Source organism: Oncorhynchus keta, chromosome 37 (genome assembly GCF_023373465.1).
Source record: "Oncorhynchus keta strain PuntledgeMale-10-30-2019 chromosome 37, Oket_V2, whole genome shotgun sequence".
Classification (NCBI taxonomy): domain Eukaryota; kingdom Metazoa; phylum Chordata; class Actinopteri; order Salmoniformes; family Salmonidae; genus Oncorhynchus; species Oncorhynchus keta.
Window position 1 is genome coordinate 12,529,337 of NC_068457.1, and position 25,066 is coordinate 12,554,402.

The 25,066-nt window shown below is 43.8% G+C and overlaps 2 protein-coding genes across 3 annotated transcripts in view; one reads left to right on the plus strand and one right to left on the minus strand.

Moving 5' to 3' along the window:
* LOC118370223 (lymphocyte antigen 75-like) overlaps nt 1-12,001 on the plus strand; it is a 38,539-nt gene extending 26,538 nt beyond the window's left edge. The window contains exons 22-35 of one of the 2 annotated variants that reach the window (XM_052499196.1): nt 325-430; nt 568-722; nt 2,787-2,916; nt 3,189-3,409; nt 3,708-3,870; nt 4,107-4,268; nt 6,869-6,991; nt 7,246-7,437; nt 7,569-7,792; nt 7,968-8,178; nt 8,707-8,868; nt 9,886-10,002; nt 10,236-10,427; nt 10,671-12,001. In XM_052499196.1, the coding sequence (XP_052355156.1) occupies nt 325-430; nt 568-722; nt 2,787-2,916; nt 3,189-3,409; nt 3,708-3,870; nt 4,107-4,268; nt 6,869-6,991; nt 7,246-7,437; nt 7,569-7,792; nt 7,968-8,178; nt 8,707-8,868; nt 9,886-10,002; nt 10,236-10,427; nt 10,671-10,843 (2,331 nt within the window). In that variant the 3' untranslated portion in view covers nt 10,844-12,001. Of the gene's footprint in view, nt 1-324; nt 431-567; nt 723-2,786; nt 2,917-3,188; nt 3,410-3,707; nt 3,871-4,103; nt 4,269-6,868; nt 6,992-7,245; nt 7,438-7,568; nt 7,793-7,967; nt 8,179-8,706; nt 8,869-9,885; nt 10,003-10,235; nt 10,428-10,670 lie in introns of both variants that reach the window. The other variant, XM_052499195.1, reaches the window with a different exon arrangement.
* Nucleotides 12,002-13,259: 1,258 nt separating this feature from the next.
* Nucleotides 13,260-24,715, minus strand: LOC118370224 (E3 ubiquitin-protein ligase MARCHF7-like). The gene is made up of 11 exons (XM_052499203.1): nt 22,287-24,715; nt 19,828-20,013; nt 18,415-18,562; nt 17,473-17,644; nt 17,016-17,156; nt 15,725-16,850; nt 15,320-15,489; nt 15,113-15,216; nt 14,749-14,850; nt 14,473-14,521; nt 13,260-14,014 (listed from the first exon to the last, which is right to left on the minus strand). Exons 1-11 carry the CDS (start codon nt 22,376-22,378, stop codon nt 13,920-13,922), a joined length of 2,385 nt encoding a protein of 794 aa, XP_052355163.1. The 5' UTR covers nt 22,379-24,715; the 3' UTR covers nt 13,260-13,919.
* Between the last annotated feature and the right edge of the window lie 351 nt (nt 24,716-25,066).

Genomic DNA, 25,066 nt, shown 5'->3' on the forward strand with positions numbered 1-25,066 from the left:
TACATACAAGTACATTCTGTGTAAGCAAGAATGGGTGTGGTATATGGCCAATATACCACGACTAAGGGCTGTTCTTACGCACGACACAACGCAGAATGCCTGGATACAGCCCTTAGCTGGGGTATGTTGGCCATATACCACCAGCCCCGTGGTGCCTTATTGCTATTATAAATTGGTTACCAATGTAATTAGAGCAGTAAAAATGTTTTGTCATACCCGTGGTTTACGGTCTGCTATACCATGGCTGTCAGCCAATCAGCATTCAGGGCTTAAACCACCCAGTTTCTAATCATTGTTATTGAATGTTGTCGTTGCTTTTTCCAGTGCTACGGGTTGATCAAGCCTCTGTACCTGACTTTTCAACATGCCAACGAGCACTGTCAGTCGATGAAAGGAACTCTACTCACTATCACAGACCAAGTTGAACAGGGTGAGTCTTTTTATTCAACATGTTTGTCAATAGGCAGCCTTCCATTCTCCTGAGATGACCAATGATTGATGTCCCTTCAATGTCCGTCTTATCCAGCGGTTGTTGACTAATTGCGCCTATCTGTTTGTTGTGGTCAGACTTTGTGACCTCGCTGTTGCCGGCGCAGCCCCAGAAGACATGGATTGGCCTGAAGCTCAAACAGCAGGACCCAGAGTGGGTGGATGACTCCCCGGTCTCCTACCTCAACTTTAACCCCCTGCTTCACGGCCTACTCAGGCCCATACTCGTCAACGTGAGTTCCCACTCACTTCCCTTCTCAATTCTATCCCGCGTGGCCACAGGGATCAATGAGTTATAACTTAGAGTCAAAACCCAGTAAGCATACCTCTCATTCAACTGAAATCATAGAATAGTTTTACTGTAAAAATACCAGGTATACTCCCCTCATAGGCAGTTGGTCAGAATCAGGAGTGAAAGTAAGCTAGAATAGTGGGGTACCCCATACCGGTAAAACCTGATCCTATCACAATAATTAAAACACTTTTTTTTTTTACCCTTTTCTCCCCAATTTCGTGGTATCCAATTGCTTAGTAGCTACTATCTTGTCTCATCGCTACAACTCCCGTACAGGCTCGGGAGAGACGAAGGTTGAAAGTCATGCGTCCTCCAATACACAACCCAACCAAGCCGCTTCTTAACACAGCGCGCATCCAACCCGGAAGCCAGCCGTACCAATGTGTCGGAGGCAACACCTTGGTTAGCGCGCACTGCGCCCGGCCCGCCACAGGAGTCGCTGGTGCATGATGAGACAAGGACATCCCTACCGGCCAACCCCTCCCTAACTCGGACAACACTAGGCCAATTACGACAGAGCCTGGGCGCAAACCCAGAGTCTCTGGTGGCACAGCTGGCGCTGCAGTACAGCGCCCTTAACCACTGCGCCACCCGGGAGGCCCTCTATTAAAACACATTTTAAGAGAACTGTAGGCTATTACAGTATTTATCATTGCTGCATGCGAGATGTGAGTCGCATGAAAAATGAGCGAATAGACTTAAACTTGTGGAATACGCTCCAAAATGCAGTGTGGTTCCATGATAAGGCAGAGATGAGTGGCCGAGACCACAGCAGCATCAATTCAGGTTACAAGACTTGTGCAGGCCTTATGGATGACAATAACAGACCTGCATTCATAACACTTTGTGGTGTTTTGGAAGTGGTCTCTTTCAATTGATCAAATGGCACCGTATGGATGTCAGAATATAACTTAACCCAGTAGTTGGAATAGTGACTGGAAAAGGACAGTAGTCCTCACATGTAGCCTATTATAATATGATCTCCTGCACAATGAAGCTTTCCTCTCAGTAAAATGATAGACCAAATGTTAATTTTGTCTCAGGACCAGGAGTGGAGAAATAGGATTTATTTGTTTCAGCATTTTGAGAGATTGAGAATCCTGTTGGGTGACCTAAAGGTGCAATTTCAGCATAAAAGCTGACAGTATTTCATTTTCAACCACATAAAATATGCATCCAAGATGAACTTAAATACTATCAGAAACATGTTGGATCATTTCCTGTAAACGGGTCAAATTGATGTCATTTTGGAGATCTCCCTGGTCCCTAAACGTCCACGTGAGAAAAGCAAAAATCAAAAGAGAACTTTACTGATGTCAACTAGATTGTTGATGACGCATTGATCATTCTATCGATTTATGACATTATTCTGGTGAGCAAGGCTTTATTTAGTCTTCCAAACAATCATCAAGTAATGACAAGAGTAGCTGCATGTATCTAGTTATAGACAGGTTGACTAACAAATAGTCTACAAAATGTTGGAAATGATAAGCAGAAGAATATCTGCATGAGGCTTAAATGTTCTCAACATTCTTTTGCACCCCGTCGTTCCACCGCCCCTTTTAGTGACGTTCGCAAGTAAACAGAAGTCATTCTTTGAAAATCAGTTAAAAACATGACTGGTTGTGTTTATGCCACATTAAAAGGTAGGCTAATATATTTAAAAAATTAAGATGACAAAACTTTATTAGCTCCAGAGATCCTATTAAATGAATAGGATTCTATATGTAATTCTATGATTGGGCCCATAAAACAACAATAAGCGCGTTCATCAATAGGAGGTCTCCATACCGGGAAGAAATTAAATGTACTTTAACCACTGGTAAGAGTGCGTGCAGGTAGTTTTTTAAAACAAATGATGGGACTAAATAAACATTACTATGATAGCCTATACTAAATAGCAGTCTCTAAAAAACATGTTCCACATCTGTTTCAAAGTTCAAGGTCATCATAATCTATAACTAACTCTCTGTGTCCCTGTTGTTATTGTGTCGTTCTGCAGCTTCATGACCCAGAGAGCATTGAGCTGTGTGTCTTCGTGTTCAACGACCCCAGCTCTGCCATGATGGGCTCCTGGGACTACACCTCCTGCTCTGACCAGCAATATGTGTCCATCTGCCAGCACTACGCAGGTACACCACCGCTACCTAGCAGCAGAGGGCGCCAAACACAACCAATTATCTGTGCTTATCATGTCCGTGTTGGTGAAAGAACGGATGACGTGTGGACTCTACATTCAGAAGGCTTGAGATAGAAAGACTCTTGATATTAAGTGTATGAAGTAGACTGATATTATTGATAGTTGTTACTTGATATTGCTACTGTTTTGTGGAGTGGAAATTGAGCATATCGAATAGGGTTTGAACCCTCGCCTGACCCCTTTAAATCCCTCTCATATTCTCAGACAAGCCAGAGGAGCCCCAGTTCCAGTTGGAGCCGTTCCAGGCCAACAACCACACCTTTAAGCTGCTTCAGAAGAACATGACGTGGCACGAGGCTCTGGCGGAGTGCAGGAACCAGAACATGGACCTGGCCAGCGTAGCCGACACCCTGCAGCAGTCGGTCCTCACGGTGCACGTCACCCGCGCACGCAGCCCCATGTGGATCGGCCTCTTCAGCGCAGACGTAAGTGGCCATAGCTCTTCACCCTAACCCGTTGCTGTTCGCAGATCTAAAAGAAAGGGATGGGTTTAAGGCAACATGGCAAAGCAAACAACCGTTAGCCCATTGGGAGGCTAGGTGGAGCCGTCACCATGTAGAATAGGCCACACCCATCCTGTTCCCTCAGTTCTGCAATCACTGACTGATAGTGGCTGATTTCATAATGACGATTTCACAGATTCTACAGTGCGGTTCAGTTTGTTCTTAATGGACTTGCCTGGTTAAATAAATAAGGAACTCACTCAGCATTTTGTTTTGTCAGGATGGTGTCCACTACCACTGGACAGACCACAGTCACACAGTGTTTAGTCGCTGGTCCTCAGAGCCCACCGTTGGACGCTGTGTCTTCCTGGACACGGACGGCTTCTGGAAGGCTACGGAGTGTATGGAACAGTTGGCAGGGGCTATCTGCCATGTTCCACACGGTAAGACAGCAATACAGTGGCTCAGTTGGTAAGCGCTGGGGTCTTGTAATGTAATGGCCATACCAAAAGTGTAAGCACTTTGGATGCAATTGTCAAGTGGCATAATTAAAACAAAACAAAATGAAAATCAACCAAGCACTCTCCTCAGACAGCAGCTGTGTATTTTGGCTTTTTCTTTTGTGTTTTTTAAATTGAATTTTAATTTTATGAATGAACACTTTCAATGTTTTCAGAAGAGACTCACACCACCCCTGAGGACAGGGCTGTGAAATGTCCTCACAAGAGCAGCGGGCCAAACTGGATCCCCTTCAAGAACAACTGCTACACCTTCCAACTGGCATCGTCCAGATGGGAAGAGTTTGACAAGGGCCAGATACTTCAGACGTGCAAGAAACTGGGTGAGGAGCAGGGACACCGTTTGGCACAGACATCAGTCAAAAACCATTTGTACTGTGAAGACCTCCACAAACAAGATACATATTAGAAAAATGTCTTATAGTCTCAATTAGAAATGCGAAAAAGAGGGAGCGCTGCTTTGGCATCAAATATGAAGACGAAGAGAGATGCTCATTGGAGAATGGGGTATAATTTATAGCGACCAAATGAAGTTGAAGCGTGTGTAAAAACATCATACTTCCAAAGGATTCTAAGCATTCTCTCTTGTGGAAAAGTTTTAAAATCCTTTATTTTCGTCAAAAATTTGAACTCCCCAACGTGTATTGCTCAGCGGCCTTCTTCAGGGTTCACAGGTGCATAGTAGTGACAGGTGAAATGAATGACCAGAAAATAAACACAAGTAAATCAATCAAATATAACTATAGGCCAATACAATGTTTCACACAAATAAACAACTCAAGCTTAATAAATTTAAAAAATATATATATAATAGTTACAGAAGTACAATAAATCTATTTCATTGTTCAACCCTGAAAGACAGTAGCTTTGAGTGTGTGTTTCCCTTTGTAAAGACACTGAAGCCTGTAACCTAAAATCTTGTTGATGTATACCACCTCTATGGCCATGGCTTTAAGCAAGTCCGGGTTACCATGGCCGGCTTGTTGGTAATGCACGGCCATATTTATGTTCTGCCGGTCTGTCTTTTAGTGTCCTTTTTGTGCAAACCAATATAAAAACGACCACATGGGCACTCCAACCTATAAACAACAAACAGTGTTGCATATTCGCAGAATATTGGATTTGTTAAGTTATTTCCTTGTGTAATAGAAAAAAACGAAACGTTCAATGTTGGGGCAGTGGTTGCATGCAGTGTCCCCACAGAAAGGTGCCAGTGGCTTTGACTGCGGGGGGGGGGTTATTTGACTGCACCAGCTTGTCTCGTAGGGTGGGCGCGTGTCTATAAGAAAAGCATGGCAGCTCGGTAAAAACGTCACCTAATGCAGGGTCCATTTTGATGATACTCCCAATTCTGTTTGATGATATTCTTTATGTGAGATGCCTCTCTGCTGTACTGGGTAACAAAATACATTTGGTTTGACTTTTGGTGTCGTCTGAACATATTTTCTCTTTCTAAGGATGTATCCTTTATCTTGGATTGATTGAGAACACATGGTTTGTATCTCTGTTTCAGCAACTTTATTTTGGAAATCATCCCCCTTGTCACAAATGCTCTGTAGCCGCTGAAATGGGCATGACGCCTCTGTGTGGAGCTGAAGCAGTTCATTGTCAGGTGATCGAAACGACAAAATGATGTCATGTATATCAAAAGAAAATGGATTGAAGAGGATCAAACAAAAAATCTCTCCAGACGTAGTCCTAAAAACACATTTGCGTAGTTGGGTGCAAAACAGGCGGCCATTACTGGCCATTTTACTTGTCTGTAGAGTTGGACCTGAAAAAGAGTTGGAAGAAAAAGAACCAACGTTATTGTTTAGTGCCCGCTTTGTTAGAGAAACTCTGGGGCTGCGTTTCCCTCTGGGCCGAGTTGAAGATGGCGTTTTGGAGCCTCGAGAACCTCGCTGTGTACAATATCCCAATTGTCCGAGAAATTCTATAGGAAGAGAGACTGCAGATTCTTTCAAACTATTTTATCATAAGATTTGCACAAATGAAGCAATCAACCATCACCAAGAAGAGTCAGAGTTGGAAGCTCAACGAACAGTTGTCTCTCAGCTGTAATGGGAAAGTACAACCTCATTGTCTATGTGGCAGTCAGCATATGTGTGCAAACAGGGGTGGAGAACATGGTGTAGTAAAGGCGTTTATCTTGTCTGTGTAGATTAAGATGGCTGACGTTGACCACCATTGTCTGTTCCTTCCTGCATGTTTCCATACAGAGGAGTTCCTACAGACAGTACAAACGGGATGTCACATACTGCGGTCGCACCCGGCTCTTATCTGTACGCCCAGAGTTCTAACTAAGTCACACAAGACAACAAGCCGCCTTCGGGGAAATAAAACACTAGCCTAAAACAATGGACAATTCTCTAAGTAAAAACAGCATAGTATGTTTCATTTTGTACATTTCCGCGACGCTTCATACAGTATTTTCCATGGTATTACAGATGCAGTTCTTGACACAAACAGAAACGTACATTTATTGTCTTGTCCATTCACCCTCTGGATGGCACACATACACGATCCATGTTTAAATGGTCAAACCAGGCTTAAAATCCTTCTTTAATAACCTGTCTCCTCCCCTTCATCTACACTGATCGAAGTGGATTTAGTGACATCAATAAGGGATCATAGCTTTCACCTGGTCAGTCTGTCATGGAAAGAGCAGGTGAACTTTCCACGAGAGAGTGCCTTGGATATTCCTTTTAAATATGATGTTTTTTACATCGCTGCAACTTCATTTGGTCGCTATAAGTCTCAATTAGACTTTTTTTTAGATAAAAAAAATGGACATTTGAGGCCTGGTCAAAACAGACTTCATCTGTGCTCTGATTTGAAGGTGTTTATTAATTAAACCTACGCACTGCTTATGTATGAGTAATAAAGTCTTTAATGAAGTGTTACCGGTTGCTGTTCTTCTCAGATGCTGATGCAGACATCCTGACCATCAGGAACGTAGTGGAGAATGAGTTTGTGAAGGAGCAGCTCCTTCCCTTCAAAGACCTGGTGCAGTTTGTCTGGCTAGGGGTGTTCAACGATGACAACGGTGAGTGGACTGGACCGGGCTCCCCGTATTCATCTCCCCAACACTCAGCATGGACAGTTAGTCCTTCTGTTTGAGTTGCTGTTTGGACTTTCATATTATCATTCATTGCCCTGCATTATGAGGAGACGCTGGATTGGATCATTGTAAAATGTCTACTGGATCATCAAGTCTGAAGCTTACTCACTGATCGTCGTTGTATTACTGTGTGATGAGACGTGTAATAAATGTCAAGTGGTTGCTCCTGCCCTTGGTAGATAACCAGATGAAGTGGTATGACGGTACCAACGTCCAGTACTCTAACTGGGGAGATGGAAGACCAAGCGTCTCAGCCAGCGACGAGTTCATGGCTGGTCTCAACACTGAGGGAGTCTGGGAGATATTCACCAACAAACGCCACTTCAGCCCCTTCAAGCAGAGAAGCATTGTGGCCTGCAAATTGGATAAAGGTTGGTAGACCCCATTCAGACAAACATACTTCACCTATTCACAAAGAGTACTATCATTTTTTTTTTTTAATTACAACTAAATAATACATTGTGCACTTGATTGACTCTAACACATTTTCTTCGTCCCCAAGACTCTAAGGACGAATACAATCAGTCGGTCAGGGACTTTGAGCGCTATGGCAACCTGAGCTACCACGTGATAACCAGGAAGTTGAGCTGGTTCCAGGCGCTGGAGGAGTGTGGCCGTGGCAACGGACACCTGGCCAGCGTGCATGACACCGGGCACAACGCTCACATAGAGCTTATCGCCAAGCGAGACGGCTTCCCGCTGTGGATCGGTCTGTCCAGTCAGGATGTAAGGGAGCTCAGCCACAATGCCACTAACACGGCGGCCATTTCTATTGAAAATAACGCCATCTTTTGCAGCAATTTAGTTAAACGGCAGGTAGACATGAAATGCAAAATTTGCTAAGCACCTCTAGTGTGAAGTTTGTTGAGTAATACTGCATCCCCCTCCCCTCTCTGCGCAGGCTAGTGACTCTCAGTCTTATGAGTGGTCCGATGGGACTAAGTATCACTACAGTCAGGCGGGACTCTCTGACACTGTTGTCAAGTCCAGCTCAGACCCTCAGGGTGTTTGTGTGTACATCACTCCCCATGGCACCTGGATGAGAATGGACTGCAATGCCAAGCTGGACGGAGCCATCTGCTACAACACCACCATCACCACCCCCACTCAGAGTAAGACCAAGTCCTAGTACCTAGCCTATTACATCACCACCCCCACTCAGAGTAAGACCCAGTCCTATTGCCTAGCCTATTACAACACCACCATCACCACCCCCACTCAGAGTAAGACCCAGTCCTAGTACCTATCCTATTACATCACCACCATCCCCACTTAGAGTAATACCCAGTCCTATTACCTGGCCTATTATATCACCACCCCCACTCAGTGTAAGACCTGGTCTTATTACCTAGTCTATTACATCACCACCATCACCACCCCCACTCAGAGTAAGACCCAGTCTTATTACCTAGCCTATTACATCGTCATCACCACCACTCAGAGTAAGACCCAGTCCTACGGTCTTAGAACCTACCCTATTAGTATTTATTTATTATACACACAACTTGAATTCTTGTGTTAAGACATTGATGTTTAATGAGCGATCTGAGCAGATTCGTTTTACATAGTATACACACAACTTTTAAGACTCCATAAAATAAATCACTCTAATGTCATCTGTTTTTGTTTGTCTAAATCAGGATCGAACCTCGCAGTTCCCCAGGTGGCCAACAACTGCCCTCAGAACAGTGGCTCGTCTAAGTGGGTTGAGCACCAGGACCACTGCTATGCTTTTGACATGACCTTCTATAACTACTCTGTGTACAGCATGGAGGATGCCAAGAGCATCTGTGAAAGGCTTGGTAAGTCACCCACTATCCCTCCTATTTGACACGTGTATATATTTCTGTATTATTGTATATAAGTTGAGTTTTACATTATTGCAGCATCTTGGGTTAGGTTGTTATGGTAAGAGAATAGTTTCTCTATAACCAACCTGATTAAATACAAGTATTTCATATTTACTCTTATAAACTGGGTAGTTTGGTTCCTAGATGCTGATTATCTGAAAACTGTGGTATATCAGATATTATAAACTGGGGTGGCTCGAGCCCTGAATGCTGATTGGCTGACAGCCGTGGTATATCAGTCCTTATACCAAGGGTATGACAAAAATTACAAGCGGCAGGTAGCCTTCGAGGTCAGAGCATTGGACCAGTAACTGAGAGGTTTGCATGTTCCAAAACCGGAGCTGACAAGGTCAAATAAATATGAAATCAAATCTGTCGCTGTGCCCTTGAGCAAGGTACTTAGCCCTAATTGCTCCATTAGTGCTCTACAATGGCGACCCAGGCCATGACCCTACTCCCTGCGGGTCTCAGGGGAGTTTGGATATGCAAAAAACAAACACATTTCCATTACAGACCTGTGTGTAAGAGGACAAATATAAGCACCCAAATTATTATTCTAATTAAATTGGTAACCAGTTTATGGGGCGGCAGCGTAGCCTAGTGGTTAGAGCGTTGGACTAGTAACCGGAAGGTTGCGAGTTCAAACCCCTGAGCTGACAAGGTACAAATCTGTCGTTCTGCCCCTGAACAGGCAGTTAACCCACTTTTCCAAGGCTGTCAGAATGTGTTCTTAACTTACTTGCCTGGTTAAATAAATAAAAATAATAGCGATAAGGCTCCTCTGGGGTTTATGGCTAAGGGCTACATCCAGGCACTCTGCGCTGTGTCGTGCATAAGAACAGCCCATAGCCGTGGTATATTGGGCATATACCACACCCCCCCAGGCCTTATTGCTTAATTAGTCAAATCAAGTGGTTTCTTACTTACAGTACAGTGCATGTATGCCTCCTTGTTGCCTTTGATTGACAGATGCACAGCTGCTGACCATAATGACCAGAGAGGAGAATGACTTTGTCTCTGGCTACATGGCAGACAACCCTCTCATCACCAGTAGGGTGTGGCTCGGCATGGACCTGGACAAACAAGGTAAACTGACCTGACCCGTACAATAGGATAGGCTTGTCACTTATTACTGTATACAGATGTTATGAGACACTATATTTATATTGGACAGCATGGAAGTTGTGTGCACTTCATTTGGAAAGTCAGGCACTTTAAAATACATACAAATTCTACATGCCAATACAGTACATTATACTCAAATAAAGTAGTCTATTTTAACTCAGAATATAATCAGTAATGCTTCCTCTGTCTTTCAGGTCAGCCAGTGGGCTGGGTGGACGGTTCCTCTCTGGCCTTCTCTAACTGGGAGACCAAGGGTTCTGCTAGTGGGGTGAAGACAGCGACCCAGCAGAACTCCTGTGCTGTCATGGTGTCTGCAGACAGAGGCATCTGGAGCAGAGTCAGCTGCAAGGACAGCCACAGTCGCATCGTCTGCAAAGTACCCGCACGTGAGTACTGAAGTGCAATGGTTCACCAGTCTCAACTCATACTTTTCTTTTACTATGTGGATAGCAGCATGCCCTGGTGACCGTTCCAAGCTATTGCATGTAACAAGAGTCGATTGTATATGGCTCATAGATTTCCCCGGCTTCGCTATGGTTATTCTATATTTGTAAACATTGATGTGCTTGAAACAGCGGCTTTCTTGGCCAGTTTGGAGATGTGTTTCTGACTGGCTGTGTTGCCTCCAGGGTCGGGGAGCGTCCCGGTGGCGCTGGTCTTCTTCCTGGTCGTCCTCACCGCCCTTCTGGCGGCCATCGGCTTCGTCGTTTATAAGAAGAGCAGGGCCAGATTCAACTCCACCGTGCGCTACAGGAGAACCATTGATGACGCTGACAGCACTAGTATTATGGATGCAGAGTGAGACTTGTCTTCTATCTATGCAGTTTAAAGAAGCAGTTATTTGCCTACAATTATTCAGTATGGAAATGTTATTATGCAGCAAACTGAAACCTGGCTGCCTTTTCATTTTAAAAGACAACTTTATTTATTTGTATAAATTCCCAAGCAGGCTTTTTTTTTTTTGCATTTTCTGTGACATTGTAAATATTGGCAAAAGGATTTAGAAAATCCCCAAACTAGCATTTTAGTATTTTTTTGTTTTACCTAATAATGTTTTAATTAACTTTACAATGATTATTTTAGAGAAAGAGCTGCCACATTGAACAGTTGCTGCAGTGTTGATGGACTTGACAAAAGTTGACAAAAAAGGCACTGGATACGTGATGCTTGTTGTCAGGGTATTTTTCCTTCTCGGAAGCACTGATGTTTTTCTCTGTTTGTGTGTGATTATTTTGTCATGGAGGAAGGTGTCGTTTTCACTGTTGGCCATTGACGAAAGAAGGAACAACTGCATCATTAACAGAACTATAATCCTTATTAGCTTGATGTATTTTTATCATTTCAAAAAAATGAATTAAAGGTCTAATACAGGTACTCTAGCTAATGCAGTCCAACACAGACTCCCTTAGACAATTTGGAGTGGCATGCATTCTCATTTGCCATTTGAACTACATGCAATTCAATCCAACTGTAAATGCCTTAGGTGCATTCTCTTTGTCGTTATGACTAGACCCTTCCTCTCCTATGCGCTCAAACTACTGAGAACATTTGCACTTTAAATTGAAACGTTTTATCGTGAATAATGCCTTAGCAGTTGTTTCTGCCACGTTCAAGCACAATAGTTGTCTTGTTTTAGGGGTGTTAATTTGGGGTTAACGTTTTCAAAGGTCGCTATTTGCTGAGGCCTCAAACTGCACACAGCTGCTGTAAATGCTTTGTAAATATTTAAATTCTTTTCTTTTTTAAATTTTATTATGGAGAATCTAAACCAAAGATGTTTTTTGAATGTCGATAACATGGACATTCATTCCTCTAGACTTTATTTGGATCTGCCTTGCAACAATGCTTGTTAACTAGGATTACCATTCCCAAAATGTTCAACAGTATCTACATTTTGGTCCCAAGCAGACCATCCACTCTGGTCAAATATTGTCTTCCAATAAAATAGGTTTGTCTTTAAGGGCTGAGTCCTGTCATTTTTGTTGTTGTTGAGGAAATGAATAGATTTCAGACGTGGGTATCACTGACCTACCACAACTTGTGTGAACTTTGTTTGGAGGCGGCAAGGACACAAGGAATGGAGAAAGGAATCATTAAGAAAGCTCTGGAATTATGCAAAGGAGCTTCCCTAATTCAGGCTGGGATTCAATCCAAGGCGCTACAGAGTTCTACAGCTTGGATTAAATCCCTGCCTCAATCAAGGGTCGCGTTCCCTTGCTCAAACATTGCATGCGTCAACCAATGGTTCTGTGCCACATCAACTGTGTAGCCGGGCACCAGACTGCCAGAGCATGTGATTAGCCGTTACGTGAAAACCCTAGCCAAGCATGTAAGATCTGGTATGCATCCACAACATCTGAGCAGAGGAACATTACCTTGTGATGAGGGAAGCTCTGATTTACTGAACTAATGTGATTGGTTGGATGAAAGCTCAGTGGGCAGAGTATACAGATGCATGTATAAAAAGGTTGGTAGGTTAGAGGGCATTACATACAGGTTGTGACCTGCAAAGTTACTTGTTCAAATCCCAATTGACTCGTTTCCAACCATACCGAACATTAAACAAATTACAGGTCTAATCTTCTAACCTAACTTTGAACAACTTCAATCTGTCAACGCAGATGGTGCCGTCCACACCCCTAGTGCAGCGGACAAGACACTGGGATAGGGACCAGGTCACAGGTTCAAATCTAGCCAATAACACTTCACAAAAAAAAAAGGTTTATGGGAGATTGTCAATTGGTTTTGCTCAACTACCTGGTCCAGGAAACAAATGCACTTTAATGAAATGAGAACGCCACTAACACACAAATTACATTTACAGGAGGAATCCCAAATGTAAAGTGGCAAAAACATTTAGTTGTGCCAGACATTTTTATAAAGATGACTAGTGTATCATTTAAACGTACACATGCTTTTTAACCTTACATCTGAAGGGAGTGAGGCAGATTACAAAACTCGTCTCAGTAGGATACACCTAAGTATCCTCGGCTAGAGGCGGCTATCGAGCAAATTCCTCCATTAAACTATTAACGAATTGCCACTTCTACATATGGTGACCACTTACCGGGTCAGATAAGAGGGTGGAGTTTACCTCAATTGAGAATCTTCCCATCTTTTTAAATAAGGGTTTTGAGCAACAGTTGAAGTTGCTTACACGAGATTTTTTACTTAATTGTCCTTGTTTTGTTGAATGAAATGTTGCCTGCAAACACATGTACATTCAAAACTTTATTGCAATAGTTAAATGAAAACAAGTTTCAGAGCCAAGCAAAATAGCATTTTCATACCGCAAACATTGAAAAGACAAAAACAGAACAAACTGTCAATTATTGAGCTGTAAACAGTAAAGGGAATAATTTGCCACTTTTTGATATTCTTCCCTAAACGGAGCCCTTAACTTTCTCCCAACCCACTAAACTAATGAACCAGTGTGTTCGGGAGCTTTTTCAATTTCTCTTTACACTATCTCACCACGGTGGCCGGATCTGCTTTTGTAGATCAGGAAACATTTAAAGCACTCGTGGTATCACAGTTCAAAAAGACATCTTGCATTTTAACGGAAAAAAGCTCAAATCTGGAGACCTAAAGGAAGGGGAAATTAACAGGGGGGGGGGGATAAAGCATTTCCTCACCTCGGTCCACTTCAAAGTCAGTCTGCATATCTATGACATCGTCACCTCTACGTCAGGAGTGACTTCCCATCTACTTGGCATTGGCTTTAAAGAAAATCTCACAAGCCATTGCACTCAGTAAAATCACACGAGGTGAAACAAAATGGGTTGCTACTAGCTGGTAACTCCTTCAATTCTTCTTCTGCTTGCCCCCCCCCCCTCCCCCCTCCCCTCCCCTCATCTATTTTTCCTTATCCCCTTCGGTCAATTGTACTCCTCTTCCAAGTCTTCATCGAGGTCACAGAAATCGATTGACGGCCGAGTATCAACCACCTCTTCGTCCGATTCCCCATAAGAGCCTGCAGCGGAGGGAAAAATGATCAGTCAAACCGGACACGAGTTTATTAGCAGTCGATTTCATTATTTATTTTGGAATAAACAGCTGCAAAAGGTATCTTTTAGTTTAGAAAGTGTTCAAAGGTAAAATAGTAAGACCATTTAATTGTCGGTGATGAATACTGCAGTGCATATCAAACCATCTAATAACCTCTGAGAGGACCTTCTGCATAGCTAATTGAAGGGTAATTATCCACAGCAGTGTTGCTGGGCAACAAAAATATGTGCAGAGCTCATCATGCCTCATGTAGAAATGCTTTTGTACTTTCACACACATATGGACCTTTAACATCAGAGAAGGTCAATATAATCAAATACTTACCCATCAATTCATTAACAGTGGTGGGGGGGGTAGTTTTACCTCATATCAAGTTACTAACACGTGTACACAGCATTGGGGAGAAATTATTCAAGAACGTACTTTCAAGATTGTCCATGTGTTCGTGAAGGGTTCTCGCCAGGTTGAAAAACTGAGCGAAAGAGGGGGAAAATGTTTGTTTAAAAATAAATTAAAACCACTGAATCCTACTACATTTGAATGAAGTATTGTTCCACACCCCAATACAATAGTAAGTGAATTATGTGGCCAAAGAAGAACCTGGGGCTTAACATTCAAGACGACTTCTGAGCCCAGTGTAAAATGAACGAGGTTTAGAATTTGTTGTGCGTGGTGTCGACTGTAGGCGTGGGCTCTTACCCCGGCATCGTTGGCAGCTCCTAGCACATCAGAGAACCTCTGCTCACACAGGTGAAGCAACACCACCAGGTAAAGGCCACAGCTGATGAACTCGTACTCAGACTGGACAGAAAGGGAACGAGAGGAAGGAAGCAGTCACTGAAAGCTGCAGATATGCATTAAGCTCAAGTTAAGACTGGATCCCAGGAGGTTAATCCTTAACGTTTTACAGAACAGTTGTTTTTAGTGTCCCTGTCTGGTATTCTACAGTTGAATGAGCAGCACAGGAGTGATTTTATGCGTAATGTTTCCCCAGTCAGTCTTAACCGTTAGATAATGGCTGACGAGGAGATGACTGTCTGGGGTTAATTGAGCGTCCCCTCACCTTCTCATGTGTCCTGTGTAGCTCGTTGATGTCAAAGTTGTCAATGTTCAGGTGCAGCTTTTCTTTGCACAGCTCACACGTGGTGATGGCATCCAGATTTGTGCCTGGACAAGAGAGTGAAAGATGGCAAGAATGTGCGATAAATGCAGAATACACCGAGGGGAAGACATCATTTGTTGAGGTCAGAGAGAGAGAAATAAATCTTACCAGAGCTGATTTTGGAACGCAGCCACTTCTTGATGCAGTCCTGGTGAACATACTGCAGGCTGCCTGTACAACGGCAGGGCTCGATCAGAGGGTTGGAGGGAGACTCCTCACCCATTTGGCAAATACGACACAGGTCCCCTTCCTCCTCGTCAGAGTCCTCCAACAGCAGGCTACAGGGGAGAGCGAGAGAAAGAATGGTTGATAACTGTAAATAAACCTTTCAAAAATCAGAGAAATGACTGAGTAAGACAATTAAAGCGGTGGTCCATCTAAAAGAGACATTTGAATGACAAGACGAGCGTAGCCACAATAAAGACGATGGACAACACATGGACAGTGCTATGTACAACAGGGGGTGGGACACAAGCATGCAGGTTCAGCCCACTCCCCAGTCAGCATCCCCACCTCTCCTGGATCTTCCTCAGTCTCTCAGGGTCTCTTGAGGAGGTGGGCTTCTCCTGGCACTCCGGTTGGCTCCCGGCGGCGCCCGTCACGTCCACGGCGATCATGACGTTGTCGTGGACGCGGAACAGCGGGCTGCTCATGAACCTCGCCAAACGCTGACTACTCCCCGCCATGTCTCTCAACTCCTCCTGTAGGGCGACGCTAGCGCCCATCGCCCCCGAGGCTGCAACTTCCTCTTCCTCCTCATCATCATCCTCTGCCTCAGAGGAATCTCTCCTCCTGAGGGGGAACTGGGTACCACGGCAATCCTCGTCGGCGCCGGATGCCAGGCGAGCGCTTTCATCCCGTCCTTCTCTTCTACGGCGGGAGAAGAGAGGAGTGCAGCGGGTCTGGATGGAAGACGACAGCCAGGAGGAACCTGAAGTACTACTTACAACACCACTGGTGCTGCCCCCTCTCCAGGCCTCCAGGCCACGCTGGGTCTGACCCTCCTGGACCGGGGACAGGCCCTGTCTGCGACGCCTCAAGAAGGCAAAGGCCTGAGCCGCGTCAGAGCCTCTGGGAACGGGTTCCACGCTCACGGGCCGGACGCTCTCCTCGCTGGTAGCCACGGGTGTGTGACTGGGGCCTTCAACGACAGGGCTGTCCTCTGCCGAGTCGAAGGAGCGGGAGGTGGAGCCAGAGCTGGAGCCACTGGAGTCCTGGCTGGAGCGCCGAGAGAAGAGGCGGGAGAGGAGACGGCGGGTGGAGCGACATCCATCGGATGCCTCGCCACCCTCTGGGGTTGTCCTGGGGGTGGTGGTTGGCGCGGAGGGAGGGGGGCTGGAGTCCCGGGCCTCCCGTCTTGCTGAGGGAGTTGTGTACCAAGACGAGGGGCGAGAGGAGACGGAGGCTCCTAGAGTGGGCTCTGGGCTCTCAGTGGGTTCCTTGGTGGTGCGGAGGGTAGAGGTGGTCAGGGAGTGGCCGGTGGTCCAGGAGGTGGTGGAGTCCCGGGCCAGTGGGAAGCGCTGGTAAGTGGAAGAGAGGTGGCGGCTGAGGGAGCTGCTCTCCCTGCTAGAGGAAGAGTAGAGGGTCTCCTTGGGCCGAGCCCCCTGGGCATAGGTGGAGGTCACACGGTCTGGCCGGTCTAAAACAAATGTCCACATTAGTGGTTGCATGCGCGTCAGTATTATGTTTGTGTGCGAGTATGTAGCGGTTTCAGTTTTATGATTGAATGTGTACGTAAATGTGTCAATAGATGTGTAACACAACTCACACAAATGAGTCACTATGTGTGAGTGTAAGAACGTACACAGGGATGAGGTGAGTCCAGAGCTCCTATAGCTGGTGTCAGCCTCACTAGACAGACTCCTCCCCTCAGTCCTTTTCTCCAGCTCCCTTCTGGACCACAGGGGCTCTGAGGAGGAGGAGGACGACTTCCACGACGACAAATCTAAAACACAAGGTACACGGTGCCAGTTTGTTATTCAGCTTGCATGATAGAAAAGATAAGTTGGCTAAACCACGACAGGAATCATTTAGGAATCATTAAGATGCTTAATCAATGTTTAACTGAAGATTTAATATGATTATTATCACTCAAAGCAATGGTAATGATTTTATGCATGATTATCACAAGACCTGCGCTCATCAAGTATATGGAAACAGCAGTATATTTAAAGGAAAGGTTCACTTAAAAAACATTTTCATACATTAAAAAGGGCTCAAGGAAAGATACTGAACTCTCCCTTGAACCAGGGGTCAGATACCAGAGTCTCTGAGGATACTGCTGGAGTAGGAGGAGCCAGTCACAGAGGAGGAGGGGCTTCTTGTATATGCAGCTCTGTTGGTATAGGACAGTTTGACCCGTTTGTTATCTCCATCATCAGTTGTGTTGCTGAGAAGTCCTGAGTACGTCCCCAGTCTTCGCTCTGAATCAGTCTGATAAAACAACCCACAGAATACCATCACATGAATCAAAATGGGCTTGAATGGCACTTTGAACTTGAAACTTGGCACCGCGCATCAGTAATATCACTATCAAAACCTAAAAGGCAAACTGTTTAATCCCAAAGTCTATTGACGCACGTGTAATCTAAGTAATAATTTGAAACAAATCACCATCAAAATCTGTCAGTTTATGTTAGCGACAGCATGGGCTGCATCTCAATCCACCATATCTGCCTAGGTATCGCCCTTCCACATCGGCGGTGGAAGGTGGCAGAGCTACAGTGGTGTTGGTCAGACCATGAGACATCCCCGAAAAAAACAAATATAAAATATATGTAAATACAAATAGGTATTCTCACTAAACGTAGCATCCAAACTAAGGGAGACTCAAACAATGGTGTTCTCAGTTTTGCTCTTCGACCCCCATCGGTGCCACGGGACTCATCTGAAGGTAAGGGGTTAAAAAAAAATATATATATATATATATATATCCCAAGCAGTCTTGTATCTCCCAGATATAGGACAGGCACTTCAAAACCTTAAGATACATTTTCTTGACCGGCTTGCCGTTTCTATGGGCTATAATAGTATAGGCCAAATTCTATATTTTATCCAATATATATTTTTTAAATTGATAGCTAAAGTGATCCTACAATTCTAAATCAAATAGCTAAATGATTCACGGTATGACCATGTTAAAACAATTCCATATGTTAGCTTAATGCCATGATGAACAAGATCCCGTTCTAGCGTGAGTTTACCAGTTTGCTGCGGCTGCTCAGTGAGGACTCGGCCCAGGAGCGATCGTAGGAGACCGAGGAGGTGGTCAGAGGGGATTTCCAGCTGGAGTGGCAGCTGTCAGAGCTACTGTAGTCCCTGGTCGAGCTGAGGAACCGAGAGCTCGGAGGCACCAGGAGCGTGAAAACACAGGGAGCGCAAGTCAATACGTGGAGAAATGTAGGGTAGCTGACATGGTACAAATCCAAGATCACCAAACAGGAAAAGAGTGGGAAAACAGTTCATATCCAAGCAGTGTTTCCCCTAGGATTTACATCAGCAGCGATGGCAAAGTCAGCATTGTAGTGGGCGTAGCCAATGGCATAAGACCAAAAATTGTAAAGGTCCTCAAAGACAATTTAGCTGTAAAAAATGATAAATCACACACCAAAAATGATATTCTCAAAGTTATTTTCTTACCATTCTACACATTGACATTGGGCCGAGATCCATTTTTAAAGCTTCCTGCAATTCTGCACATTTTGCCATGGCTTCTGCAGTGTTCTTAAACTAGCAGAGCGACTCAAAATCAATGGGTGCCCCTATTTTTTGGAGTTGCGGCAACGATTTAGCAAATCAAATCCAATTTTATTTGTCACATACACATGGTTAGCAGATGTTAATGCGAGTGTAGCGAAATGCAGCGGAGGCTAACACTGCTAAATTAATATAGGGGAAACACTGCAGAGCATTTGTCTAAATATCCTTGTACCAATTATTCCTACATTATTTCATGCTAGATAGATAATTATAATGGCATAATATTTCACATAATAACATTGATCTTTTTTTCAGAACATCAAATGCAGTCAAAAGTACTGCAAAATGTTTACAGCCTTCTGTAATTCTACTTAAAGATGTCTGCGAACATGTCAATTAAGGCACTTGTTTATTGTGCATTTGAGCCGGGCCCAGGACTCTTCTGGAAGAGTAATCAAATAGACAGCCCAGTAGTAACTTTATCGAATGGCACAGTCCTTGACAGGCCAGGCGGGCTGAAAAACACACGGGCAGGAATCTAGGCTGGCCTATAAAAAGCCCCAGCTAAAGTACACAGATACCTTCACTGCTTCTGAACACGGCTCGCTAGCCAAATAGAGAAGAGGACTGGAACCAAGAGGCAGAGCTACAGTCCCTTAGTCAGATGGCAGCAAAGAAAGCCTGATTCTTGGGGGGAGAAAATAATGACCCCACACGACTGCCTTTATTTTAAAGAGAACATTGGTTGTCATGAAAACAGGCTAAACTTGTCCCAACTGCCTAGCCTTATCCTTCCTTTGTTTATAAACATATTTGAAGTGTTTTTGTTAACCGGCAGAATTTTAGGAATACGAAATGACATTTAGGGTCAGCAAATGTATGTGACCTGCCACTTTCTCCCTCTCATACAGTTCAGTACCTGGTGGTCGAGGTCAGGTTTAAGGGGTGTGGCCCTGGTGAATCGATCACTGTTCAGGACACTGGGTCTTCCATAGAGTCTGCTGGAACCCAGGGAGGAGGGGGAAGAGGATGAAGAATAAGACGACGTGGTGCCGGACACCGTAAAGGGCAGCCGACGAGGCTTGGAATCCATCACTGATTGGCTGTGGAAAGAGATTAGAAAAGCCAAGATGTAAGAAAAAATGTAATCAAACATTGTACAAAGAAGTGGTGTACGGTAGGCTTAGACATAGTCCACTGTTATTTAGTACACAAGCGCTAGACTGATGTAGGCTACAGCAGGGGTTCCAAAACTTTCCCCACTCAGGCCCCACTTCCAGCATTGAACATCGTGTCCACCATGCGCGCCATGTCTATTTCTATGGGCACAAGCACTGGTCATGACACAAACTGTTCACATCCCTTGTTGTCGGCCAATACATTTTGCAGTTAAGCTCATTTTCTTGCAACTCCACACTCTGCCTCATCTAATGTGTGTTCGTGTGATATTTCAGTGACAAACATTACAACCTGAAAATAAAGGATTGCCGCAAAACTAATGTCCAACGTTTTGACAGCCAAGCTGTCTTCATCAGGGTATAATCAAACACTGCGGGATGACTCATTTAGATAGTGTCAAAAGACACAGGTGTCTGTAATCATGGCCAAGTGTGGCCTAATCATTGGTTAATTATCAAATATTAAAAACGGCATACAAAGAACAGCATACGAAAAAACATAGATAGCATACGATCATAGATTCATTTTAGACCACACAAGCTTACAAACAATTACAATGGCAAAGTCACAATAATGGCTTCAGATCAAAGTCTACGTTGAAACCGAAGGGAGCAAGGGTCTCACAACCTAGCTAAAATAATATATATATATATATATATATATATATTTTTTTTTTAAAGAGTTGACATGGGCTAGTTGATCTGCACATTTCTGACAAACTATAAAATAGCTCTATGGTATGTATTTATCCCCATCAGCTGCCAAGGCAGCAGCTACTCTTCCTGGAGTCTAGCAAAATGAAGGCAGTTTTTTTCCCCTCCCCAATTTCTCTTGTCTCATTGCTGCAACTCCAACGCGCTCTGGAGGCAAAGGTAGAGTCATTCGTCCTCGGAAACATGACCCATCAAACCACCCTTCTTAATTAGAGGTCGACCGATTAATCGAAATGGACGATTAATTAGGGCCGATTTCAAGTTTTCATAACAACCGGAAATCTGTATTTTTGGACACCTTTATTTAACTAGGCAAGTCAGTTAAGAACACATTCTTATTTTCAATGATAGCCTAGGAATGGTGGGTTAACTGCCTCGTTCAGGGGCAGAACGACAGATTTACACCTTGTCAGCTCGGGGGATTCAATCTTGCAACCTTACAGTTAACTAGTTCAACACAATAACAATCTGCCTCTCATTGCACTCCACAAGGAGACTGCCTGTTACGTGAATGCAGTAAGTTGCTAGCTAGTTAAACGTATCTTATAAAAACAATCAATCATAATCACTAGTTAACTACACACGGTTGATGATATTACTAGATATGATCTAGTGTGTCCTGCGTTGCATATAATCTGACTGAGCATACAAGTATCTAAGTATCTTACTGAGCGGTGGTAGGCAGAAGCAGGCACGTAAACGTTCATTCAAACAGCACTTTTGTGCGTTTTGCCAGCAGCTCTTCGTTGTGCGTCAAGTATTGCGCTGTTCATGACTTCAAGCCTATCAACTCCCAAGATGAGGCTGGTGTAACCGAAGTGAAATGGCTAGCTAGTTAGCGCGCGCTAATAGCGTTTCAAATGTCACTCGCTCTGAGCCTTGGAGTGGTTGTTCCCCTTGCTCTGCATGGGTAACGCTGCTTCGAGAGTGGCTGTTGTCGTTGTGTTCCTGGTTCGAGCCCGGGGAGGAGTGAGAAGAGGGATGGAAGCTATACTGTTACACTGTCAATAATAAAGTGCCTATAAGAACATCCAATAGTCAAAGGTTAATGAAATACAAATGGTATAGAGGGAAATAGTCCTATAATTCCTATAACTACAACCTAAAACTTCTTACCTGGGAATATTTAAGACTCATGTTAAAAGGAACCACCAGCTTGCATATGTTCTCATGTTCTGAGCAAGGAACTTAAACGTTAGCTTTCTTACATAACACATATTGCACTTTTACTTTCTTCTCCAACACTTTGTTTTTGCATTATTTAAACCAAATTGAACACGTTTCATTATTTATTTGAGGCTAAATTGATTTTATTGATGCATTATATTAAGTTAAAGTGTTCATTCAGTATTGTTGTAATTGTCTTTACTACAAATAAATACATTTAAAAAAAATTGTCCGATTAATCGGTATCAGCTTTTTTGGTCCTCCAATAATCTGTATCGAAAAATCATAATCAGTTGACCTCTATTCTTAACACCCACCTGCTTAACCTGGAAGCCAGCCGCAGCAATGTGTCGGAGGAAACAACGTTCACCTGACGACCGAGGTCAGCCTGCAGGCACCCGGCCCACATAAAGCCAGCGCGGTGAGCCAAGTGAAGCTGCCCCGGCCAAACCCTCCCCCGGACGACGCTGGGCCAATTGTGCTCCGCCCTACGGGACTCCCGAGCACGGCCGGTTGTGATACAGCCCAGGATCAAACCCAGGTCTGTAGTGACACCTCTAGCACTGCGTCACTCGGGAGGCAGCAGTTATTTTTTTTCAAACATTACAATACATTAACAAAACAGATTTCACAATATATTAAGTATGCAATGACAAGAGGAAAACTGATTACGCACTACACAATTTCAAAACTGCACCTTGTTCATTCTCCTATTAGAACCTTTAAGAGTAAGTTGAAAACCTTCGAGTTACTTAAAATTTAAATAAATAAAGTGGGAACCATTGGTCTCCAGTACTCCATATCAATATACATAAGTCAAAAGGAGTTCAATGTCCTGGCCCAACCCTATCTTACTTATTGCTAAAACCTTCGGTGCTGGTTCCACCAAACCCTAAGGCTAGGCTAAATGTGATTTAACGACAACAAGCTAAGACGAGATAGACCTAGCGGTGTTTTGAAACTGCAATCGTAAAGACCAGACTGAAGAGTCAGGGAATCTCCTAATCTAATAAGAACCCAACAGTCAGGAGAAGGGGTTGGCTGTTCGCTGAGGCAGCAGAAGGGTGACAGTGTACAAGACACAGTCAAACTGTTCAGAAGCAGCAGCTTCTTGGCACCTAACCCCCACACCTGTCCTTGGATCACTGTTATTGCATCCCAAATGGCACCCTATTCAGTGCACTACATAGGCAATAGAGTGCCATTTGGTACACACTGTCACAGCCATTTGATGGTGACATTTCCTGAGGAATGACAGAGCAGCAGGGGGGCTGTGCAGGCCAGGTCAGGCCTTGCACCACTAGAGTCACTGCAGGGTAATTTATTAAAAAGGTGCATTCCTCTGGTTTACATGGATCACAGCACCCATATGGGGATAGGAGAACCAGAGGGAAGAAACCTGTCCATCTCCTTACAAAGCCCCACCCCCTCAACTGTTTGAGAAAGGTTCCTAACAGTAAACTTCAAATGTTTATTTTGTATTGCACCTAGGCCATCTCCTTTGGTAGCCTACAGTTGTGGCTTAGAAATACTATTTTAATACATTATATTTATGCTCCTAATTTAACCCAGTGCGATTGTGGCTTCTCTCAATCACACTCATGGGGCATGTGTGGTGCTAAACTTAACCACCAGGATTGCAGAGTGTACATGAGGGAAGTTGTTTTGATGACAGGTCAAGCAAGCTCTGTTGGTTGTATTTGAGATGTGGCAGAGGCCTATGTAAGGCTGATAATCTGCACACAAGATAACTAAACGTGTTTCTCTACTGTTAATATTTATTGGCACAATAGTAACACGTTCGGTCAAGCTCTGCAAAACTGGAAGAGTGCATTTTAAATTCGGCATCAGAAGTTTAGTTTTTTTCAAAAACACATTTTGTTTTGAGAATGTGGCTTGGCTGCTCTTCGTGATTCAGACAAGGCCATGAATGCATTAGCTGTTTTTTCCTCGACCAGTCAAGGCCAGTTATTTTTCCTTCTCCATCTACCAGATTTGCAGCAATAAACTAGTTTAGGTACCTTTGCATAGATAGAGAACAAGACAAGTCTTATTTACGCAACAGTTGAGCAAACCAGTGACACCTTAGCATCTCAGTCATGAATTGCAAGCCAACAATAGCTTAATGGCTAACGTTAGGTAACGTTAGCTGACTACTGTCACTAAAAGGCTACCCAAATAACCTGAACGACCTGTCAAAATGTCTGGCAGTTTCCTTTTGCTGACCAGATGTCGAATGAGCTTGTCAGCTAGCGACCTACCGTTAACAATACTCATGGACATGTAAGCATGAAACATGCATGATCTCAAAGCCACACTGTCTGGGGCCAGCTAGTCACCCAAACGTGTTGTTGGCACGGCTTCGAAGTTCAACATGGATAAAGAAAAACAGCTTGCTAGCTAACGTTACCTACTTGGCTAAATAGATAGTTAACGTTAGCCCACGACCACAAAGCATGCTAGGGCTACAGTTGCTAACTACCATCCTAGAACTAGAAACCACTCGATTGAGGACATGTCAGTCATATCCACAAATAGGACATTTACGGGACACAAAAGACAGTGAATGCGATGAGATAATTATGGTGGTTTAGCTAGTTAACGTTAAATAGCAAATGGTAGGTAGGCCTATTTTTTATGTTGCTGTTGTTGATCATCCGTCCTGACATAACCCATTTCTTATATCAAAGGAATCAATTTAATCGTTGCCAAATTCAAATGTAAAACAATGTCGCAGACTATAGCTAGAAACATCACGGATAAGGTGCTACTTTCGTGCAAAAGCAGCACACTCACCTTTGCTTCCAAGCTTCGCTGCATTCAATGATGACGGCGTCTGTGTGTTGATATCGAGAAGGTCATGTGATTTACAATGCAATCAGACACCCAGAGAAAGTACATACAACTCAGGATGGTGATGGACAATATACTCCAGCCAATAGAATATGAAAGACTGTACTTGTTCCGCCCCCCTAATTGACTGTTGTGAATTATGATTGAAAGTACAGTATGATTGTGATAGTAATGAATTGATGATGATGTTGGTGAGTTAATAAGATTGACAGGATGGTTCTGACAATGAATTGATGATGATGAT

Excerpts from the sequence above, each read along its gene's own strand:
- LOC118370224 (XM_052499203.1), bottom strand. The coding sequence starts at position 22,378 with ATGTGGGCCGGGTGCCTGCAGGCTGACCTCGGTCGTCAGGTGAACGTT. Across the intron at positions 15,490-15,724 it reads CTGAGGAAGATCCAGGAGAG|CCTGCTGTTGGAGGACTCTG; the intron begins GTGGGGATGCTG and ends TCTCCCCTGTAG. Across the intron at positions 14,015-14,472 it reads ACACATGGACAATCTTGAAA|GCTCTTATGGGGAATCGGAC; the intron begins GTACGTTCTTGA and ends CCTCCGCTGCAG.